This window comes from Pinus tabuliformis, chromosome 6, assembly GCF_031772625.1.
Source record: "Pinus tabuliformis cultivar Carrire ecotype Pingquan chromosome 6, CPIR1, whole genome shotgun sequence".
NCBI lineage: Eukaryota > Viridiplantae > Streptophyta > Pinopsida > Pinales > Pinaceae > Pinus > Pinus tabuliformis.
In genome coordinates, this window is record NC_142292.1 from 1,794,679,007 (window position 1) to 1,794,704,532 (window position 25,526).

The 25,526-nt window shown below is 39.3% G+C and overlaps 1 protein-coding gene and 1 long non-coding RNA gene across 3 annotated transcripts in view; one reads left to right on the top strand and one right to left on the bottom strand.

Moving 5' to 3' along the window:
* LOC149266184 (uncharacterized) overlaps positions 1-21,888 on the bottom strand; it is an 80,040-nt gene extending 58,152 nt beyond the window's left edge. The window contains exon 1 of one of the 2 annotated variants that reach the window (XR_016252499.1): positions 21,477-21,888. This is a non-coding gene — a long non-coding RNA (uncharacterized LOC149266184). The remainder of the gene's footprint in view (positions 1-21,476) is intronic. The other variant, XR_016252498.1, reaches the window with a different exon arrangement.
* Positions 21,889-24,118: 2,230 nt separating this feature from the next.
* LOC149266185 (uncharacterized) lies at positions 24,119-24,784 on the top strand. The gene has a single exon (XM_089407435.1). It carries the CDS (start codon positions 24,119-24,121, stop codon positions 24,782-24,784), a length of 666 nt encoding a protein of 221 aa, XP_089263561.1.
* Positions 24,785-25,526: the final 742 nt, after the last annotated feature.

Here is a 25,526-nt window from a genome sequence, read left to right on the forward strand (position 1 = left end):
GAAATGATTTATAAGCAAAATTGACACATTTGAATTCAATGGACATACCACTTATTGACTGAATTTTGAAATTCATACCACAATGGACATACCTGGATAAGAGCATCCTCTAATTGCTCTAATCGCAACACTCCATCCTCCAAATTGGGCTCCTCTAGATTCCTGTCCCAAACCTTAAGGTCTTTATTAGTCTTTGCATCATCACAGTAATGGGACAACAATCGCAAGTTGTAATGAACATAAACCAAGCTCTCTGCCTAGTCTAAACTCAACCTGTTCCTTTTAACACTATGGATGAAAGAATAAGAGCTCCAACACCTCTCTGCAAAAGAAGTGTTTACCACCTGTGATAGCACCCGCAATGCCAAAGTCTGTAGAAGTGGAGTAGCACCTCCATGCATGTTCCACCACTCAAGAGAAGGAAAACTCTCTCGATCTCTAATTGTTTGCATGCTCCCAAATGGGCCAGTGCTAAGCGTATAGTTGCTCAACTGTTTCCGTACCATGGCAACCTCCTCCTCATCAGGGGCTAAATTATCCAATGCAATCATATATTTTTCTAGAACTTCTGGATCTAGTGTGGTTTTCTCTTGCTCCCCCCTAGGTGTTGGTGTTGAAAGCCATGATGGATGATAATATTTAGGTGTCAAAACATATGCTAATGCATGCAATGGAACATTTAGCATTTCCCATTGGTTTTCCACCTCTGCACGAATATAATTGTACAAGGTGATATCTCTAGGCTCAACAATGTCTTTAATCTGCCCCAACATGCTATCCATTTGCTCATACACCTCCCCAATTATTGGTCGATCTGAATCTACAAACTTGATCATGTAATAAATTGGTTTGGTGATTTGCAAAACATATTTAACCTGTGACCAAAAGAACATGTCAAGAATAGTGTCCTTGGCTACATTAGCACCATCTCTATCAGTGTTAATTTCCTCCCATGATTTAGAGGTCACCATATTAGTTAAAGCTTGTCTCACCTTCACTAGCCGCCTAAAGGTGAGGTAATAACTTGCAAATCTTGTTTTTGCAAGTTTAAGCAACTGCAACTTGGAGTAAGTGCCATAGAAGTAGTTTACCCTTGTATGCCCTGTGATAAATTTAATGAGTTGCTTCCCTTTCCTGTAAAGCTCATTAATCCACCCACATTCTTTATGCTTCACAATATCATGCATCAAAAGGTTCAATGTGTGCACCAAGCACCCAAACCAAAAGATGTGTGGATGAGTACACTCAATAACTTTTCCTGCTGCCTTACAATTTGTTGCAGCACTTGAACCACATTATTCGGACCAACATTATTCTGACCAACATCTCTGATTGATTGCAATAGGAGATTTGTAATGTTTTGGGAACTTGCACTGATGGAGGAGGAGTCATGACATGTAATAAATATTGCACCACTAGCAGAAACACCGAGAACATTTATCAAATGTTGGTTTCTAATATTTGTCCACCCATTTGATACAATGGATACCCCACAATCCACCCACTCATTTGTAAAACGTGTCAAAGCTCTTTGAACCTTTGTTTTTTCTCTTTCTAATAACATTCTTCTAGCTTTCTCTTAGTTGGGGGCCTTGTATCCTTTTGGGGCTTCATTGATGGCCTTTCCCATTTCATGCCAATAGGGACAGTGAAGCACATTGAATGGTACACCGCAAGCACAAAGAAATCGGACTATCTTTCCATACACATCATCTCTCCCAGCAACATTCAGGAAATCCCCTATTGTTCTTTTACCTCCAGAGCTTGTAGAAGTACCATGAGGAGATGAGCTACCAAATCTAGAGGTTGCACTTGATTCAAACTGAGTTTTTTGTTTCTTGGTTTTTTATTGTGCAACCTCCTCTATTTGGATGTATTTTCTTCTTTGTTCAGCTGAAATGTTTGGGCAAATTTGTATCCCCACGGCACCCTTTTTATCATCATTGTCCATCACCCCACAAAGATGCCTCCTCACACGGGTATATGAACCACTAAATGGTTTTCCTCCATGACAACCATGAGGGCACAAAAATTTGTAGCTTCCACCACCTTTTCCCCCTTCAAGTTTGGTCACATAGTTCCACAAGGGTGTCAATGCAGCTTTCCCCTCTAGTGTTTCAGTGTTCCCTTCAGGTTCATCCCCTTCCTCTTCAAACCCTTCCTCCTCATCATACATTGGGTCACTCATATGGGGACCACTATCCTCTTGTTCTTCTTCCCTTCTATTCCTACTACCCCTTGCCAACATTAAAACCAAAAGTGGAATGATACATAGTAGCCAAAAGAACACCATCTTGGAATATGAATAGGTGGTGGGCAACCTGCAATTAAATGAGCGAGAAGAAAGAATGGGAAAGAGTAGGAGAGGGAGGAGAAAAATACAAAAAACAATGACAAAAAAATGAGGGAGTTTAGAGTTTGCACTTACCTCTTTAGCTCTTGTAGATGGAAGCCCTTCTTTACTCCTCCAAGCTCCTCCTCTTTCTCTTAACTCCTCCTTCTTCACTCCTCCAAGCTCTCCTCAAGTCTCTCCTCTCTTTTTCCTCTCTTCTGCAAGCTCTCAAAAATACAAGTGAGCAAATGAGAGGTGAAAGAGCCTTTTAATCTCTTCATCCCCTACCCTAACCCAACTTGGACCGACCCCCAACCACTAGATAAAAATAAAAATAAAAGCATATTTGTGGGGCCGCACGGTGGAACCAGCCGGCTGCCACGGAACCGGTCGCGATCCGTACGGATCTGACCCCGAAACGTCATATTTCGGTCAAGTGATCCGCCGCCCGAAACACGTCCCAACAATTCTGAAACGCGGATCGGGCCGAACGGTTCCCACAGCGCAGGAAGCATCTTTTCCAACCCGATCCATGTTTCGAGCAGTGGATCACCCACGAATCCATACAGATTGCATTTCGAGGTTTTGAGTGCAACACTGGGCTAGAGGATACATCAGATGGATGTGAAGTCTGCATTCTCCAATTAGGTAATTGAGGAGGAGGTGTATATTGAGCAAACACAAGGCTTTGAGGTACATGGGAGAGATTCTCATGCGTGTAGGTTGAAGAAGGCCCTTTATGGATATCTTCTTGGTTTGGACTTCACCAAGAGTGAGGCAGAGTCCAACCTGTATTATGTACTCATTGAGGGTGAACCACTCATCTTGGTCCTTTATGTTGATGATCTCTTCTTGACAAGATCAGAGAAGCTCATAGGGATGTGCAAGGAGGACCTTCCTATTGAACCTTCCTATTGAAAAATCTAGGGCATCAAGATTAAGTGATTTCTCCTCTATTGATAATTGCTTGTGAATGTTTTTTACTTCTTAGATTTGTATCTTCTTTTACTTATGTTAGTATAGAGTTCTTCTTTATCAAACAACTACCAATGCATAAACCATAAACAGACAGAGACACAGAATATAGACTATCCGTCAGGGCCAAAAACTATCCCAATTGAGAGGAAAACCCGAACAAATTCTTCTTCTTGTAGAGATTCCAATTGATGAATACCAAGACCAAGACCCTTGACCTATTTGCCACTCCAAGACCAAGACACAAGTTCCTTTTCACTGCTTCTCTTTCATGCCCAAGTCAACACTTGATCCAACCGCTTCTCTTCTTTGTACTTTGGCTATACTTCAAATTTTTGGTCCTTGGTTCAGCACTGCACTCCTTGTCTCTATTTTAGAAACCCTGGCACATGAGTTTGACCAACTTTGACCCTTTATCTTCCTCGCTATAGAAGCAGACTTTCTTCCTTCAACTCGGCTACCTTTTGGCTTGACTTATTCCTGAATTTGGTTGCGTTAGAGGTCTGTAATAATTTCGGCCTTTCCTGCAGCAAATGATCCCTCTCTCCTTCGCACGTGTGAAAGTAAGACAGCCCTAAAGTAGATCCAAATAACTTCGCTCTTCCTTCCTTCTTCTCGCTAGCTATGAGACTTCTTTCTTGGTGATTTTCGCACTTCTGCTTACTTCAGACCTTGACCAAATTGCTTGAGACTGAAATGAGGTCGGGCTACCCTATTTATAGTCGTTGGAACCTCCATTATAAGCCGACTTTAGCAATGGGTGAGCCGACATGACTATTGGAGAAAATTCATTATTTTTTTTAAGGTCGACTTGAAGTAGATGCTTGAGCTTGGTCTTTGAGGGCTATTTGACACTTTCATTGACTCATATACAAATGTAACATGCCCAAGAAGGGTCCTTCATACATGACATTGACTCTCTTTGACTTTATGACCAATCCTAAGGACTCTCAATGGGAGCCATTACTAAAAATAAAATACCTTGCTCATGAAACCCATGAGACAAGTATTACAAAAATAATTTTATTTTTCTTCTTTACATCAATTACAGAGAATCACAATTACACATGTCATTATGAAGACTGAACCTAGTTACACTTTTCAACAATCCCTCTTAACTAGGGAGGTATTCATAATGGTACTTGGTCATTCTCAATCTAAAGAATTCTCATAAGAAGAGTCGGATTGGTAACCCATATGTTTAGCATCATATCAACTAGCATTGTCAATGCTGGCGAGACCAATAATGTATAGACACCCTCATCATTGTCTCTCTCGAAACATACCCCACCTGAGTTCTCAAGGTGTGTTCCACCAGGACTATTCTTATCTTGGATTCCCAGTCCCTAAAGAATATCGGTCATCTATGACTACTCTTACCTTGGATGCCCTAACACATCCTTAAAGAGCATCGGATGCTAGATGTTCACCCAATCCTCCATTCTTTCTTCCCAAGTGAAGACAAGAATGATGTGTCTATCTCTCCCTCTTAATTAGGGAGGACATATCTATTCCAATAAAGGAATGTACTCATTCCTACAGAAGGAATGTACCTAAGCTCCCTCTTGGCTTAGGAATTTTGCTTCCAAGTTTCTTCCAAGTAAGAAACTTGTTTCCAGGCTCCCTCTTAATTAGAGACCTATAGCAGCTCCTCAGGTGGAGATGATGGGACAACCAGCTACTTGAAGAACTCCTCCTTACAATGTCATGAACTTCTTTTTGTTTGTTCAGGACTCTTCATGTTTGGGACTTCTTCATAGGGCACAGACCATCCATCACTTTCATTTATGAGTCAGTCATGTCATCATCGAAAAGTGATCCTTCCGTCCATATCTAGCCTGCCTTCATGCCATGTTTTCTTAAGGATCTTTCATCCTACTACATGGGCATGAGTGGTGGAAGATATCCATAGCTCTCCCTCGACAGCCTTGCATAAGCCCATCCAGATATTTGTTCAAAAATAATAAATGAACATTTAAATCAAAATTACCTTTGTGATGGCCTTTCATCATGACATCTTCTAGTTTGCATCAGCTTCCTGCATACATATCGACACATCTCCCAAAGATATATATATTGTCAAGGGTCTCTTTCTTTTTCAGAATCCATCAGAGTCTTCATATCTTTCATGGAGATATCCTAGTCAAATCTTCTTGGTCTTTGGATGTTGATTGCCTTTTTCCATGGTTGCATATCCCACGATCTCTTCCTTCCTTTCTTCACACATTTCATTCCCAGGAATTTCCAATCAGAATTCCTCCAGTTGTTGTCAACCACCTCATATTACATATGAGGACATATTATGTTGATTTTATCTAGACAATGTGTGACTCATTCCTTCTTGCATTCTTTCAGGGGAGGAGATCCTTTTCCTTTTGATCATGCTCACAAGATAGAGCATTGATTCATGTTACCTGCAATCATATGACATGACTCTTCAATATTGAATATAAGTTAAGTCACCTGACACGGGGATTCGAGACACGTAGGATTCGAGATTCGTGGTGTCGGATTCAGACATGCTGACCCCCCGGAATAGGACACGTTATATATTATTTTATTAAATATATATATATATATATATATATATATTTAAAAAATATACATATATATTAAAAATTAGATATTATCATATTTCTTACACAAATTTTAATTAATGACACAAATTTATTGATTTCAAACATAGATCTTCATCTATAGCTATTAGCATGCATAGTACATACAAAATTCAAATAAATGTCAGTGGTACTGGTCACATAAATGATAAATCTATTAAAAATTTAAATCATGATTCATAATTCATAACTGAAAGACAACTTACAACTACAAGATAGTAAGATAAACACACTGAGAACTGTAGTTTTCTCATTAAGTCATCAAATCAAAATGTGTTACATACATAGTGTTGGTGCAATGCCAATGGCAAATAGAAATAGAAAATATAAAACAACTACAGGTATACAAGCCTCAAGGCATCAATCAGCATCACTGCCCCCATCATCATGGTCCCCACTGCTCTCCTCTACATCCTCCTACTCCGTTGTATCCATAGTCGCCTCTACATCTACTGGTATGGAGGTTGACCCCTCTAAGTCATCAAATCTAACAGGCTCTAGCACTGGATCATTGAGATCCATGTTGGCCAATGCCAACTCAACAGTGGTGTCCAGACCCATATCATCAGGAACAGTGTTACTTGGGAGCGGGAGCGGGAGCGAAAACGGGAGCGGGAGCGACATATTCAGAAGCTCTTGGTTTGGTGCTCTTGATTAAATACGAGTTCCATACCCTAATACATGACAAAATTCAATGGAAACATTGCAATCCCCCAATCCTAAAATCCTGAAAAACTGATAAGTCTGCTGGATTTTGAATGAAATCTAAAATTCTACTTTCTCCATATGAAATCCAATGAGGCCGGAACCACTCTCAAACATCCTGAGTCATTTCATGGTAATGTTAAAAATTTAAGTAAAAGGATGAAAATGAAGATTAAGGAGAATGTCACTTTTACTTTAAGAATTTAACATTACCATGAATAGCATTTCAATACTAGGGCCTAGACTTGATCATGAAGCTGCCAAAATGCTTTACTCTTTGCTCCAACAGCACAAATCACTTGCCAAATGACAATTTTAATGAGCAAACACGCCCTTTTCATTCCCGTGCTAAGCTTAGCGAATCCTGGAAACCGGACACATGTCCTAAAATCGCGACACGCCCTCGGACACAACGTGTCCTGTGATTTGGACACGAATCCGGACCGAATCGTGTCGGATTCGCCAGATTCGGGATTCGCAGGGGGTTTAGGACGAATCCGATTATATAAGCATACATACCTCATTTTTTCCTTTGGGTCATCCAGACTTCCTACAGCAGCTTCCTTGGTTGAAAGAGCTTCAATCCCTTGATCTGCTTCACCTTTTATGTCATCATACCATCATCCCATGAATTCCACAAGTTTGGAATTCTTGATTAAACACTTGCTTCCTCTCTTGATCGATGAACCTTTCAATGAAGGATTCATCAAAGAATCTTGAGGATCTCGAGTATCCCCATCCAGCAGATGTTTCCTTTTGACAGATGTATGATGAGACTTGTACTAGATGACCCTTTTCTTTCAATAAATGCCACTTATGTTTCCAATGAGGTTCTCAAGAGCTATATCCTTCATAGTTGACAGCCATAGATTTCAATTCCAACCATCCTTCATGCTTCTCTATGATGATGTCCAAAGCTCTTGCTTTCAATGCTTCTATGATGCCATGATGCATCTCATCATTTTTCTTAGTGAATCATGATAGCCATATCTTACAACAGAAGACTTAGGAACTTGAAAAGAACTTAGGTGAGGAAGACTATCTCAGTCATAGTAGAGATCTCTTACTTCCTCTTTCTTGGACTTCTTCTTTTCAGCTTCCTCCACTTCTTCGGTGATATGGGCTTCTTCTCTTCCTCTTTTGTTATTGTCCTTCTTGATCTTAGGACAATCTCTTTTGTAGTGCCCATATTCTTGACACCCATAGCATTGAATCTTAGCCATGTCCCTTTTCTTTTTCCAAGAACCAAACTTTCCAAATTTTCCCTTTCTTCTTGTCATTGTAGCATAAGCTTGATTTTGCTCACCTGCTCCCACATCAAATTTGGCCTTTAGTCTAGATTCTTCAATCTTGCACAGTGACCATATATCCTAGAATGGAGTAGCTTCTTTCTTCCCATAAATGCTTGACATAAAGTTACCCCACTCCTCCGGTAGTGCATTTAGTACAACTGTAGTCATTTCTCTATCAGACATGACTTCTCCCAGATCTTGTAGTTGATCCCTGATTTCAGATATCCTCATAAAATATGAGGCTATTCCATCTTCCCTTGACATCTTTAGCTTGTAGAGTTCTTGCCTTAATGAGATGACTTCTCCAGCAATGCTTACATAATACAACTCTACCAATTTGTCATTGATTTACTTTGAAGTTTCGAGTTTTACGAAGTATGGGATGAGGGGATCCTTGATGGATTCTATGAGAATCATTTGAACCCTAACTTCACCTTTCATATATTTTGCAAGAGCTTGAGCATCTTCCTTTCCTGGTTTAGTTATTGATCCTTTGACATGTTCCATAACCTCATTTTCAATGAGATTTAGATCTGTCATTTTCTTCCATGCAAGATAGTTTGAAGCCCCAACCAATTTGTTGCTTTCCTTGCAAAAAGACATTTTGACAGATTCAGATGTGGACATAAATATACTTACTTGATAGGATGCTCCTTCTCCTTGTTGCTTCCTTGATGTTGATGATGATATAGAGAATAGAAAACTTCTTCATGAAGATAGTTTTCTTCAATAATGATCCTTGATCCCACAGAGAGGGAGATCCCTTAGGATCCTTTGATGGTGGGGTCTTGTTGATGAAGATCAATGATGACTTCTTGATGATGTCTTCAATGGTAGGGATCTTGCTTGAGAGAGAGACTACCTTAGAATCTTGATGACAACGCCTTTCGATCTAGTTTCTTTTGGATGAATAGTCTTCAAGACACTTCAACTTCAAAATGATGGAGAGCAGATCCCAGGAATGCTTTTTTTATTGATCTAGGGTTTATACTTTCTTCAAGATGATGATATGATCTAGATCTTGAAGTGCTTCTCTTGGATGAATAAACTTCAAGCTTACCTTGATTTATAGATCTCTTCAACTTGAGTAGATGTAGGGTCTTGTCCCTTTTTTTTCTTAATGATGATCCCAAAACTTCTTTTGGTGTAGATTACTTCTTCCATCTAAGGTTTTGATGCTTCCTTTATGGATCTTGATTTTAAGATGATCTTCACTTTGAAGCCGTCCTCGAGATTTGATCCTTAAGTGTCCCTTGCTAAGATGCCCTTCCTTGACTTTGTCACCTTAGCTCTGAGACCATGTTGAAAAATCTAGGGCATCGAGATTAAGTGATTTCTCCTCTACTGATAACTGCTTGTGAATGCTTTTTACTTCTTAGATTAATATCTTCTTTTACTTATGCTAGTATAGAGTTATTCTTCATCAAACAACTACCAATGCATAAACCATAAAGAGAAAAAGAGACACAGCATATAGGCTATCTGCCAAGGCCAAAACCTCTCCCAATTGAGAGGAAAACCTGAACAAATTCTTCTTCTTATAGAGATTCCAATTGATGAATACAAAGACCAAGACCCTTGACCTATTTGCCACTCCAAGACCAAGACACAAGTTCCCTTTCACTACTTCTCTTTCGTGCCCAAGTCAACACTTGATCCAACTACTTGTCTTCTTTGTACTTCGGCTATACTTCAAATTTTCGGTCCTTGGTTCAGCACTGCACTCTTTGTCTCTATTTCAGAAACCCTAGCACATGAGTTTGACCAACTTTGACCCTTTATCTTCCTCGCTCTAGAAGGAGACTTTCTTCCTTCAACTCGACTACCGTTTGGCTTGACTTCTTCCTGAATTTGGTTGCCTTAAAGGTCTGCAATAATTTTGGCCTTTCCTACAGTAGATGATCCCTCTCTCCTTCACATGTATGACAATAAGACAGCCCTAAAACAAATCCAAAGAACTTCGCTCTTCCTTCCTTACTCTCGCTGCCTATGAGACTTCTTTCTTGGTGATTTTTGCACTTCTTACTTCAGACCTTGACTGAATTGCTTGTGACTGAAATAAGGCCGAGTTGCCCTATTTTGAGTAATTGGAGCCTTTTTATAATAAGCCGAATTTAGAAATGGGTGAGCCAACATGACTATTGGAGCAAATTCATTATTTCTTTTACGGCCGACTTGAAGTAGATGCTTGAGCTTAGTCCTGAAGGGGTATTTGACACTTTCATTGACTCATAATACAAATGTAACATGCCCAAGAAAGGTCCTTCATACATGACATTAACTCTCTTTGACTTTATGACCAATCCTAAGGGCTCTCAATAAGAGCCATTACTAAAAATAAAATTCCTTGCTCATGAAACCCATGAGACAAGTATTACAAAAATAATTTTATTTTTCTCGTTTACATCAATTACATAAAATCGCAATTACACATGTCATTATGAAGACCAAACCTAGTTACACTTTTCAACACTTCCTTCGGAGTTCAAGATGAAGGACATTGACTTGATACACTACTTTTTGGGATTGGAGGTGTGGCAGTAGCTAGGAGTGATTTTTCTTTGGCAACAAAAGTATGTAGTCATGATCTTGAGGAGGTTTAGGATGGTAGCTTGCAGGCCTATGTGTACACCAATAAACACTAACTAGAAGGAGCTGAGTACTTTTGAAGGTGAGTTGGTGGATCCCAAACAGTATAGTCAACTGATAGGGTCCTTGATATATCTGATCAACACCAAGCCAGATATCTATTTTGCTATGAACACACTCAGCCAATTCGTGGTGGAGCCGAGACAAGTTAATTGGGTGGTAGCGAAGCATGTGTTGAGGTATATGCGAGGTACAGTGGACTTTGGACTCAGATATGTGGGAGTTGGTGGAGTGAAGCTACAAGAGTACACAGATTCTGACTAGGAAAGAAGTGTTGTGGACAAAAAATCCACATCTTAATGTTGTTTCAGCTTGGGATCAACCATGATCTCGTGGTATAGCAGGAAGCAGCAGCCAGTGGCGCTTAGTTCAACAGAGGTAGAGTACATGGCAGCGAGTATGGTGAGTTGTGAAGCAGTGTGGCTTCGCAAAACGCTTGCAAGACTATTTGATCTGGAGATGGGACCAACAGTGATTCACTATGACAATTAGAGTTACATTAAGATCTATGAGAATCCTATGTTTCATGATCAATCCAAGCACATTGAGATCAAATATCACTTCATTGGAGATAGAGATCAAAAAGGTGTCGTGCGACTGCAATAAATTTCCACAAAGGAGCAGGTGGCAGATATTGTCACTGAGCCTATAGAGAAAGGGAAGTTTGTGAAGTACTGAGATAAGCTGGGGATAGTGGAGAACCCCTTCCTTGCTAGGAGGGAGTGTTGAAGCTAGTGGTAGCTTCGAAACGTCTTTTGCATAGACTTGGTGTCTTAGAATGCAGAAGATGATTTATTGCCTCTTATGCGCTTGCTTGGTGTAGTAAGTGATTTATGTCTTATTTCCTAAGTCTAACTTAGGAAAAGTACAATAATTAAAGCCAATTAATTATTGTGGACTGTTAAGTCAATTTCTAAGCATACATAATGAAATTATTTTAGTGTATCATAAATCATCTCAACCATTGATTTCCTAGATCTTCTAGAAGGGAGATGTTAATTTTAGTTATGTTCTATGCTTAGAGCAATTTATTTCAATTTTCATAGTTAGCTCAATATCTTTTCCAGATTAGCAATCACATTAGCATTAAAGTAAACTGCAGATAAAACATAAACATAAATCGCAAAAGACAAGCCAAGACAAGAGGACACAAGATGTGGTGCTAGCCAGGGACAAACCCCAATGTCGGGAAACCCTTGATCAATTCTTCTTATATGTTCTTCAATAGTTCGACAGAGAGAGAGATAGTACATTTACAACAGAAGTCAACACTATGACTAATCTAAGAGCATAGATCATCTCTAAGAAGATGATACATGAGATCAATTGAAGACACGCTGCTTCAACTTATTCTCCAAGGTGACTCCTTCGCCTATCATCGTGTTGCATCTCGTCATCATGCTGCACCTCACCGTGCTGCATCATGTTGCACCCATCATCACAATGTTGGACCCCATGACCATGTTGTACCCTTCATACTGTTATACCTTATGCTGCACTGTTGTCCCAGTGTTAGTGACATTGCCATTCCATGTTTGCCATATTGTTGTCCCAAGTACCATTGCGGCACTTTTTTGCACCATGTACTAGTTGTCCCATCTAGACATGTTGTACCTTGCTACTCCATGTACTAGTTGTCCCATCTAGACATGTTGTACCTTGCTGCTCCATGTACTAGCTGTTCCATCTAGACATGTTGTACCTTGCTGCTCCATGTACTGTTTCATGTATTTGATGTCCATGTATTGCATCATGTATAGCTATATTGTTGTCCCACTGTAACACCTACAGCACACATAGATTTCCATGTTGTCACCTACAGAACGCATGTATTAATGTTGTGATAATTTCAGCCACCTTTGTTGTGAACATATCTCTTAATGAGTGCTTCTTTAGGACTACTTCAAGCTGAACATAAGGGCCTCAATTAACAGCATTTTAGGGCTTCAACTGAACTATATATAACAGCAGATTAGTATAATTAATAGATGCAGATTAGGGCTCCTTTCTAGGTCATAGTAGAGCCTCCTACATACAGCTTTAGGATTCCTTGACAGCGGATATAAGGTGATGTACAAACCTGCGTTTAGGGCTCCTTTAGAGCTTGACTTGACAGTGGATTAAGGGACCCTTTTAGGTTGTGCATTGCAACTCCCTTAGACAGCGTTTAGGGCAAGGGTTCTTCTCTAGGATAGCGGCCTGATCTCTGCGGCTAAGGCACATCCTTACTGCGGCTAGGATCTCCCTTTAGGACAGCGGCTAGCTGTGAATAGAACCCTTCTTCCTCTGCGGCTAGGAGCCTCCTTTTAGGGCAGCGTAGGTGCTTCTCTTTGATGAGATAATTCTCCTCTAGGACAGCATCCATAGGGTTGGCTTCATTGACTGTAATAGGGCAGCGTAGGTGCTTCTTAAAAGACCTTTTCCTTCTCCACGTCTAGGGCTCTTTATGGCAGCGTTAGGGCATCATTATGGCCAGCGTAGGGCTTCTCCATAGGGCAGCGTTAGGGCTTCCTTGTGGCTGAGATAAGGGTTGTCCTCCATGACAGCGTAGAGCCTTCTAGGGCATCTCCTTTGATAGCGAAGAGTCTTTCTCCATTAGGGCAGCGTTGTCCCTTAGGATCTCTCCTCCCACCAAAACCCATAGACAAGTGGAGAGGAAGAGATCCCAAGTGAGTGTGTCCAAATGACTTTCAAGGCACCTCTATTTATACTAAAACGTTGAGCACATGTGGGGTTTATTTGGTTGTTTGCCGACCTTGACAAATTGTCCCATAACACAAATAAATTCATATCTCCATGAATACTTATCGGAATCGGATGATCTTTAGATCAATCCTACACCTCTCGATGAGAGGGATCCAAGAAAAATATCAGCTACCATTAATAAGATGACCCACATGGAGTTTGGCCCTAATTGCCGATTTTAACACTCCGTCTCAACTAGGGAGAACTCCATCCGTTGATCCATATGTTTGATTGTAGTATCTCTGCCATCAATGCCTTACATTGCTCTGCTCTGCTGAACTCTGCTCTGTTCTGCTCTACTAAACTCTGCTCTGTTCTGCTTTGCTGAGCTCTGCTCTGCTAAACCATGAAGAAGAAGAATTGATCGAGAATGTCTTATACCATTCTCTACTGACCCGAAGTCAGTTTTATTAATCCCAGATCAATATCACAAGAGAGTGTCTCAAACCACTCATATTGATCCCAGATCAATGGAGGTCATCCTAGCATAGGGAGTATGGTAGATACAACGATGCGTCCATCAATAGTACTACTATGGTCCCTAACCCCATTTCCCTGCTCATTGATCAGATGAGAGGTACTTCCCATGAGTCCCAACTACATGGGTAGGATGCCTCGACAGGAGAACTAATCATCCTGTCCGTAAGTCGCCTCGGAGTATCACAAGGGAAGGCTGAGCCATTCACCCTGTACACAGCGCACCATTAGGGGTGGGTGAGTCGCCCTATGGTCGTGTGTTGCTCTAGTAAGTACCCCAAGCCCCTCAGAGCTCCCAGAGCTCAATGCATGCAACATGCAAGACCCTTATAAGAGGGTGTCTCAATGACTCCAAGCCGTTCAGGAAAGTCACAGATTTGACCTTTCCTTGGGGCTTTGACAAAAAAGCCTGTGACCTATGCATTAGTCTCAATGTGATGGAGCCTCCTCGCTCATCGACGTACCATATCCTAGATAAGGTAGTATCTAATGTCTATCTGCTCGAGCAATCATCGAATACGAGATTCCTCAACAATCGAATCCCCCTTGGTTGTCATAAAGGATCACGGTGGTATTCATCATGTGTACAAACAACTCACTGAAGAGCTTCCACAACCAGGAAACTTCATACGAGATCATACTCGTAGCTATGTATTCGGTCTCAGCAGTGCTTATAGCAACCGACTTCTGCTTCCTGCTCATCCATGATATTGAAGCAAAACCCAAGGAGAACTAGCACTGAGAAGTGCTCTAGTGATCCTCCATACTGCCTGCCTAGTCAGCATTCGAATAATCATGCAGCTTCATATTTCTGGCAGTGTATCTCAATCCATGAGAGATTGTGCCCCGAAGATATCTCAGAAGATTCTTGGCACCAATCTAGTGAGGCTCAACCAAATATGAGCTCACCATGCTAACTGCAAAACATATATGCGGACGGAAGTTCACCAAGAACATTAATGCAAATGAGTTTATGAAACTCAGAGGCATTTCCCAAATCTGGTCTGGCATCACCACCATATAACTTCTAAAAGTTAAGATCCTCGAGGTAGTCATGGGCTTGCAGTTTACCATTCCACATTCGGAATCCAACTCCCTCTTACTTCTGCAAGTGAGAGGGTCTGCACCTGTCAGAAATAGGTTGTCCTCAGAAGGTGTCGGTATGAGAGGTCTATCATCCACAACCTTCAAACAATGGTTTAGATCGGCTTCACTCTTAGTGAATCTCAGCTTCATCTGACAGCTATCAATCCTCTCATATCAAACCCGAGGTGTTTTGCTTCAAGCCATAGAGAGCTTTATTTCATCTGCACACATGAGATTCCCGATCATGAATCTCAAACCCCTCGGGTTGTTCCAAACCTGTGGACCTGCTACATGAGGGGAATGGTCCCCTTGTAAGATTTTCCTTCGATACATCTCAGACATGTACCTTCATGTTCCTTTTGAATTCAGGCATCCCTGTCATCATCTAACTCACAAAACTCCAGTGCTATATGTCAACTGACATGGTCCCCAATGGACTTCCTGCAACTTGATACAAATTGCCAACCCTGAACCCATGAGTAAAAGCATCTTTGAAAATTCTATTTTCAAACACGTACCTTTCCATCGATGAATGCCACCCTGAAACCTTTGACTTCCATTGCCGAAATGGACACCAGGTTCTTCTTGCGATCAAGTACATAAAAGAGATTCTTGTAAATGAATCGAGTTACCCTTATTCAATTGAGGGGAAACATTCCCTACACCCTTTCTGGGATAGGTGGCATCGACTCCAAGTATAAACCCACAGTTGTTTCCATCTCTACCAAATTGGAGAGAGCACCCTTCTATCTGATGAGGTGCCTTGAAGCACTACAATCAATAAGCCAGATTCCCAAAGAATTTGAAGGAGAGGGCCAATACAAGATAACGCTTATTTATTATCTTTTCAGAAACAACATTTGATTTTTCATACCTGGGGTTCCTTGCTTTCTCTGAAGAGTCGGTCGTTTCATTGATAACCTGCATTACCCGTCATTCCTCTGATCATTGAAGATGTCCATGGAATAATTGTTATCATCATCAAGTGATGTGTCCCTACCTCGGATACTCCTTCGCATAATGGCCAAACTTATTACAACTAAGGCATCTGCTTTTCTTTCCACCCTTAGATCCAAACTTCCCATTGAAGTGATCTTTAGGTAGGCCATCAGAAACTTCCGCTGCACCATTCTAATAATATTCTCTGCTTCGACTTCACCCTCGGTGAATTTAAAGAGGGATGAGGAATCCACTGATCCTTTTGTTCTTTCCCAACTGTCTTCGATGATTGCTCTTTCACTCTTGCCTGGGCTTTGTCTTCACATCACCTCTGATACCATGTTAATTTTAGGTATGTTCTATGCTTAGAGCAATTTATTTCAATTTTCACAGTTAGTTCAATATCTTTTCCAGATTAGCAATCACATCAGCATTAAAGTAAACTGCAGATAGAACATAAACATAAATCGCAGAAGACAAGCCAAGACATGAGGACACAAGATGTGGCGCTAGCTAGGGACAAACCCCAATGTAGCGAAACCCTTAATCAATTCTTCTTATATGTTCTTCAATAGTTCAGCAGAGAGAGAGAGAGATAGTACATTTACAACAAAAGTCAACACTATGACTTATCTAGATAAAAGCATAGATCATCTCTAAGAAGATGATAGATGAGATCAATTGAAGACAAGCTGCTTCAACTGATTCTCCAAGGTGACACCTTCAACTATCATCGTGTTGCATCTTGTCATCATGCTGCACCTCACCGTGCTGCATCATGCTGCACCCATCATCACAATGCTGGACCCCATGACAATGTTGTACACTTCACACTGTTGTACCTTATGCTGCACTGCTGTCCCAGTGTTAGTGACATTGCCATTCCATGTTTTCCATACTGTTGTCCCAAGTACCATTGCGGCACTTTGCTGCACCATGTACTAGCTGTCCCATCTAGACATGTTGTACCTTGTTGCTCCATGTACTAGCTGTCTCACCTAGAAATGTTGTACTTTACTGCTCCATGTACTAGCTGTCCCATCTAGACATGTTGTACCTAGCTGCTCCATGTACTGTTTCATGTACTTGTTGTCCATGTATTGCATCATGTACAGCTATACTGTTGTCCCACTGTAACACCTACAGCACACATAGATTTCCATGCTGTCACCTACAGCACACATGTATTAATGTTGTGATAATTTCAGCCACCTTTGCTGTGAACATATCTCTTAATGAGTGCTTCTTTAGGACTACTTCAGGCTGAACATAAGGGCCTCCATTAACAACATTTTAGGGCTTCATCTGAACTATATATAACAGCAGATTAGTATCATTAATAGATGTGGATTAGGGCTCCTTTCTAGGTCTCAGTAGAGCCTCCTACATACAGCTTTAGGATTCCTTGACAGCGGATATAAGGTGATGTACAGACCTGCGTTTAGGGCTCCTTTAGAGCTTGACTTGACAGCGGATTAAGGGACCCTTTTAGGCTGTGCATTGCAGCTCCCTTAGACAACGTTTAGGGCAAGGGTTCTTCTCTAGGATAGTGGCCTGATCTCTGCGGCTAAGGCACATCCTTACTGCGGCTAGGATCTCCCTTTATGACAGCGGCTAGCTGTGAACAGAACCCTTCTTCCTCTGCAGCTAGGAGCCTCCTTTTAGGGCAGCATAGGTGCTTCTCTTTGATGAGATAATTCTCCTCCAGGACAGCGTCCATAGGGCTATCTTCATTCACTGTAATAGGGCAGAGTAGGTGCTTCTTAAAAGACCTTTTCCTTCTCCACGTCTAGGGCTCTTTATGGCAGCATTAGGGCATCATTAAGGCCAGCGTAGGGCTTCACCATAGGGCAACATTAGGGCTTCCTTGTGGCTCAGATAAGGGTTGTCCTCCATGACAGTGTAGAGCCTTCTAGGGCATCTCCTTTGATAGCAAAGAGTCTTTCTCCATTAGGGCAGCGATGTCCCTTTGGATCTCTCCTCCCACCAAAACCCATAGACAAGTGGAGAGGAAGAGATCCCAAGTGAGTGTGTCCAAATGACTTGGCACCTCTATTTATACTAAAACGTTGAGCACATATGGGGTTTATTTGGTTGCTGGCTGACCTTGACAGATTGTCCCATAACACAAATAAATTCATATCTCCATGAATACTTATCGGAAGCGGATGATCTTTAGATCAATCCTAGACCTCTCGGTGAGAGGGATCCAGGAAAAATATCAGCTGCCATTAATAAGATTGCCCACATGGAATTTGGCCCTAGTTGCCAATTTTAACAGAAGACTACAGTTAGAGATTTGGGCTTAATGAAGATTATAAATGAAAGCCTAAGGGAGAGGTGAAGACACCGACAAAGAAGAGAGGCAGCTACAGCACTTTTGGGAAAGTGATTTTTCTCAAGAAGGAGAGAGCAAATTCTCTGGAGCAAGACGCTCAGTTCGACTGAGGAGAAGGAAAGAGAATAAAGGGATAATTTCGAGAGTGTTTCTAGGAGGCCAATTTGCTGGAGATTGGAGAGGCCGAATTATTGAAGTGAGGAGGAGGCGTAGTTGCTGGGGAGGCCGATTTGCAAGGGTCAAATTGTGAGTTTGCAAAGGCTGAGCAAGGGCAAGGCACAGGGGCCGATTTATTGGTGAGAGATGGGCCAATTTTCTCCAGGCCAAATTTCTTCAGTGGCTAGTTTCCAATTGGCTGAATTTCCTTGGGCCAAATTATTCCAATGGGGTCGAGTTGTAGGTTCCAGTCACTATATTTTTCTTTGTAAATTCTTTGTGGGTCAAAACACTGATTTTCCATATTAATTAATGAAGAAGAGTTGTTGTGGGTGTATATCTGTTGTAACGTGTGATTGATCTCTCTGTTTCATTTCCGCTGCATATTTAAATTTTCTAGAGTTAAAAATACCAATGATTATTTTTCAACAATTCAGAATTTATTTGGTAAAACAAATAAATTGCTGGGAATAAAGAATTGTTGCAAGAAAATAAATCAGGGCCGGTATTAGGAGATTTAACACATGTAAGAGTTAATAATTCAAGCAAGTAACTAGATCTGATCCATTTACTTAGATAGCTGGTTTTGGGATGATTTAACAGACTAGTCATTGCTGCATCTTCTAGTACACACCTAAACCAAACAAATCAACATGAAGAAAAATAAGATTTTAAGACTCCAATCACTAGAGCTCTAAATTCATCACAACCTACAACCTCTCACAAGTTCAAATGTTCATTCACTGAAGACTATTGGGCATCACACTCTCTAAGAGCTCCCTCTCACAATGAACTAATCTCTCCATAAGCGAGGTCATGGAATACTTCAGTCGACCATGTTAATTTTCAGACCATGGCATGCAAATTTTGCATTTAGAAGATTAACCTAAACTCTAGGTAGCTAAAACCACGAAAGCTCCTATCAAAATTACAACTTCTAAATACATTAATATAAAAACATCAATGTTGGAAGAGACTTTGGCGTAATAATCAAGCAACTTACAACAGTTGAACAAATTATGACAAAATGTTATATTTCTACAATTTGGATATTCTGATTCATTTAGGAAACCAAATAGAAACGTGGAATGCATGAGGATTCCCTCTTAAATAAAGATGCATTCACCCTTTAATAAACAAAACTTATCATAATAGAAGTCACTATCTTACATGATCATTGCAGCAGTAAGCGAAGATCAAGCAAGGGGCTTTCAAATGGAATGTCACACCTTTAAACATTCTACTCTTTGATTTTTGGTATCTAATATCGCTTTCCAATGGAACAATTTATTAAACCCATAACCATTACTGCAGCCAATATTCAAGTTTAAGGATATCCACATGAAAAGGCTTAACTTCTAGATCCTTAGCTGGTGTGGAAAATATTGACGGGAACATTACCGTATCTTTTATAATGAGAAAAAGTTCACATCCAAGGATAATCTTATTAGAAGATTAAAACAACCAAATTCAAATAATGATTTGAACTTCAAAGCTGGAATTGGTAAGATAAGACACAAAGGAGAGAGACCAAAAGTAGAGAGAGAGAGAGAGAGATGTTTTCCACTTACCATAGCGGCATTCTAATAACACTGTTTATCTGGGGATTAAAGAGATATATTCCAGTTTCTTCTGTGCCGTGTCCCTGGTGCTGGGAAGGGGACATTTTGTTCTTTTAGTAGATGGTGTCTGGACACAGTGTTGGTGTAGATTCCAAGCAGAAAATTTCACGATTCAACTGGCTCAAAATCTTGGAAGCAACCATGCAGTCTGGTCATTTTAAGGCATTGTTTTGAGCTCTTAATATCTTCACCTTTAGCATGATTAGATTTCACTAGCCCTGTTACTCCTATTTTTCCCATTTTTCTTCCACTTAAAATATTCACTCGGGTCATGTAGGTCTATGATCTATCAGCCTCTAATAAAACTTAAAATATTTAATTAAGTTGTTTATAATTAAATTTTATTTAAATTGCTTCCTTTTAAGCTCAGCGAGAAGCATTACAACAGCCCCAAACAGGCCAGGCAACACAAGTTGCCCGCTTGTGCAGACAAGCCAGCCCTCAAGGAGCAAACAAATGAACGTAAGCCGTTTCGTTTGGCTAAGCTATAGCAACAAGAGAATAGTCTTCCAAGGCGTTGTTTTGACGTGGTCACATCTTTACCTTTGGCATCGATAGATTTTACTAGCCCTACCATTTTTCCCATTTTTCTTCCCCTTAAAATGTTCACTAGGACAGCATAGCTCTATCAGTCCGTAATAGAATTTATAATCGATTTTCCTGGGATTAAATTGTTGAAAGTGCTTCCCTTTAAGCTCAAAGAGAAGCATTACAATTGGCTCAAGGCACCACAAGGTGCCACATTGCACAGACGAGACAACCCTCAAGAGGCAAACCACAGGACAGAAGATATACATTGTCGTTTTGCTACGCTGCCGCAACATGGGTTCTCTTCTATCACAATTACCCAGGCCTTGCACCTGGCCCCGACCACTTACTAATGCCTCTGAGGAATTGAACCTCAGCGGGTGGGCTCAAAATGCCGTCATTTTCACCGCAGAACAACGACCCTATCGGAACTTGCAATTAGATTTTATGGTCCTTTGATCATGTATGTTGCGGGTGGCTCGTGCGGACTAGCTATTTCTGGTTTTAGAAACTTTCAAGTGATTGTCTGCAGGATATCTAAGAGCTCTATGCAAGCATTGCTCAACTAGATTGTTGGCATTCCTCACTTAAGAAACATTCCCAAGTATTCAACAACAAGTATTGTCATCAATCTCTGTTTCAGGCCAGCCTTTGCCATTTTAAACCATCCATATTCTTATCAATAAAACACAGTTACCAATTTCGAACAATCGCACATTTTAGCAAAGACTCAGCGCGTGGTAGTTTGCCCAACACGAAACAATTACATGAATGCCTATGAATTTTGGCAGGGTTTTGATTACCAAATTAGGTTATGGATGTATTTAGTCAGGGTGGATTACCATAGCAGTTATCTTAAACTACATTAGATTTCAGTGAAAATGGGTGTCTAGCTATCAACATACTCAGAGGATGAAGTAACTATTAGCAGCTTAATTACGAACCCTAAACCCTAAAAAAACAGGATCAGCAAGCATATAATTACAACAAAAACAAGAGAGGGAGAAGAATACTCACCTTAGAGAATAAAGCAGGATTTCGGTGAAGCAATGCAGAAGGATGAATATCCAGCCTGCTGGATGTCGTTGTGGGTGGAAAGGCCATCATGTTCACTGAAATTGGAGAGTGTAATCCCACTGAAATATATTACCAAGCGATACGTTATGTTATGGGATTTAAACCCTGTACACGTCACTGCTACTGTATATTGTAACTATTAAGCGGGCCATGCCGTTGCTTGCTTGTTAAATTGATCGAGGAATGAGCGCTGCGAGTTGAGAATCCGAGCTTGAATTCATCTTATCCTGATGAGAGTACTAAGGGGGCTAAATCGTGGGTTAGTAGTCGACACTACTTGTGTCACTCTGTCACTCTCTCTATGTGTTTATATATATTTATTAGCATGGTTTTTCAACAAGCCAATGGGAATACCTATTTATATATCTATGAGCATGGTCTTTAAACAAGCTAATAGGAATATGGAGCTGAAGTATTATATTGGAATGGTAAATTTTATTTATAGTTATTAACCAAAAGTCTATATAGAGGTTAATATTTTTTGGAGAGCTAAAATTTTTATTGCTTAGATAAGAATTAATTCTCATCAACTCCCTGAAACAAGGTGCTGGAAAAGGCCAAAAGAAGTGTGGGAAAAAAGAGTATTCATTTTTTCTTCTTCCAGAAACAAAAAAGCCTTTCATTTTAGAATGTGAGGCCTTCAAAGACAACAGGGAAAGTTATGCACATATGATGGCAGTTAGCTCTTGGGATAATATATTTAGCAAAGTTATGCACATATGATGGCAGCTAGCTCTTGGGATAATCTATTTAGCTTGGGGTTTGTGGAGAAGCTGGGACCATTTATTGTGAAGTTTCATAGAAAAAGGGTCAAATACATAAGCAGATGAAGAAGCAATCTATCCCATAGGCTATCTTTAGCCTCGTGGACGTTAAAATAATTTCTTTCTTTCTATATTTATGAGCACGGATTTTAAACAAGTAAATGAGAAGATCAAAATAATTCTAATACAAATGTTTATTGTCTTTTATCTTAATTTGGGAATTGAAATTATAATGGGTATAAATTTATTTTAAATTTGGATTTATCAATTTTTTTAAAATATAAAGCTTAAAATTAATATAAATTCAAATTCATTTTAGTTGTGAATTTGACAAGTCTCTAAGGATTAAATTAAATGTATTGATGTGGAAACTTATCTTTACTTGCAAAACTATACATATATCTCCAAAATATTTTGGGCATTTGGATTATGTAGACTATACAATTTAATTTTGAAATTTCAACAAATCTTTATTGATTTCAAACAAAATTAATCAAAAAAAATCAAAAAGTAGAATAAAAAAACTACTTAAAATATTTTAAACATATATATAATATTGAAATATCTAATCTAACATGAGCATTGAAATATTTTATTTATGAACCATATTGTCCACCTTAAAATGTCTTTTTTATTATTAATATATTTTCAAATACACATCAATATTACTTAATCTTAATATTGGAATATTTTATTTATTATAAACCCCTAACCTTAATCTCAATTTAATTTATCTTCCAATCCCTCTAATAATAATAAAAGTTGTTAATCTATCTAGTTTAAATTTTAATCCTCATGTTTTTCGCATCTTGGAAAAAGGGTTAAATTTTGCCCTTGCTCCAAGAAAAATCCCCATAAAAGACATTATTTGTAACATTGAATATCGGATCAGAGACCTTCCTCACAACATTAGGGAGGTTATTAGAAAAGATTGTGTTATTGTTCTTAGGAAAGCGGGCCTCCTAAGAGTAACATAAACAAGATGAGTTTCTTGCCCTTAAAGCCTTAAATGATAACCCAGACATTGTCGTTCTAAAGGCTAATAAAGGTGGAGTTGTTGTAATTTTAGATAAAGTCGACTATGTGAGCAAAATGATGGACCACTTTTATAATAGTGGCAGTTACAAAAAGCTCAGTAAGAATCCCATTAAAAAAGTCTTGAAAGAGGTCGCTTATGCTATAAAATCTAGTAATGTCCTTAACCCCTTTAGTAAAAATCTTATTAAGAGTAACCCTCTCACCCCTATAATCTATGGGCTTCCTAAGTTTCATAAGGATGGGGCCCCCCAAGACCTATTGTCAACACAATAGGTGGGCCCACTTATCTTCTAGCTAAATTTTTAGCTCAAAAACTCAAACCTCTTATTGGTCGCATATAATTCTTCATTAAGGACTTTGCATCCTTTGTCAAAGAGTTAAAAGATATAAGGTTAGACCTTAAGGATTTGTTAGTAATCTTTGACATTGTTTCTCTTTATACAAAAATCCCTATTAATGAGGCCAAAATGTTATCAATTGCATTATTAATCCTAACAATACCAAGTTAGTTGGTCTATGCCTAACCTCTACCTTTTCAGCTTCCAGGGTGAATTCTATGAACAAACTTGTGGAGTGGCAATGGGTTCTCCACTCTTCCATGTCATTACCAACTTGTTTATGGAAGAATTTGAGACCAGATCCTTAGCTTCTACTCAATTCCTGCCTAAGATTTGTAAGAGGTTTGTTGATGATACATGCATCATTTGGCCCCATGGTCGTGAGAAGTTAAACTTGTTCCTTCATCATCTTAATTATCAATCTGACTCCATCATATTCACGATGGAAGTGAAGGTAGATGGCAGTCTTCATTTCTTTGATGTTCTCCTCTCTAGAATGGAAGAGGTTCATTGTCACACCAGGTATTTCATAAAAAAAACTCACACTGAACAATATCTTAATGCCAGTTCTCATCATTTTTCAGCACAGAAATTCGGAGTTCTTAATACACTGGCTACCCGTGCTCTAAAGATTTATGACGATAATCACCTAGAAGATGAGAAATCCCATCTCCTGAAAGTTTTTGAAAATAGTGGCTATAGCGAACATCAAGGTCTCAGAGCTTTTCGAAGAGCCGGTAAAGGACCTAGGATTAAAAAAGCTCCCGATGAACAAGTTACCAATGTCCAACTTCCCTTTATCCATGGGACTACTAATAAGATTACTCGTATTATTAAGAAGAATAAAGTCCCTCACACGTTCAAGTCCCTTAATACCATTCAAAGATCCCTTAGATTCATTAAGGACTTGATAAACCCAAGAGACATTAAAGGGGTTTACTCAATTCCTTGCTCCTATGGGATTCCCTACATTAGGGAAATTGGTCACTCCATTAATCAAAGAATTCAGGAGCATGCAACAGACATTAAACACAATCGTTCTCACTCCTTAGTTATAGTTGAGCATGTTGAGAAAACTAAACATCGTGTCTACATTGAGGATTATTAAATCATCACAAAGATTGATCACTTCCATCATAGGAAGTTGAAAGAGGCCATTGAAATTGAGATGCAGATGAATAATCTCAATAGGGACAATGGTTGAAAATTAAGTAGGAGTTGGATTCATGCACTGTCTTCATGACTGTCTCAAATTCTATGTTATTTCTCTTTCTCTCTCTTTTTTCAAATTCATTATTTAAATCTCATTGCCCTAGAATTGATTTTATGAAAGATATTTGAAAAAAAATCCATATATATATATTAATATACTCCTCTTTGTATTTGTACACATACCATAATACATTACTTTATTCGTTTATTAATAATTCTTCTTTCTATCAAGATATACTTTGTCTTAGCATATTTGCCTTTAATATATATAACATATAATAATATTATATGTAAGAATATTGTATATCGTTCTAGTAATAATATAAATATATAACTAGCAATTGCCCCCTAAAAATGCAAGGGTACACCGAAGGAAAGATCATCTGTAAAACTTATCATATCTATGTTGGATTTAAGGATGTGAGAATGAGATATTTGTGTTTTTTTTGGGTAAAATTTATTATATTTTTGTTATTAAATAGGGAAAATGTAATGGTCATTGCTTACAATTTATCAATATCAATTAAGTCATTAGTGATACGATATGATTTTCTAGTAAAAATATATATATATTTTTACCAAACAAGTAAATTTTTTATGGTGGTTTGTAAAGAGTAAAAAAAATAGATGATATGATA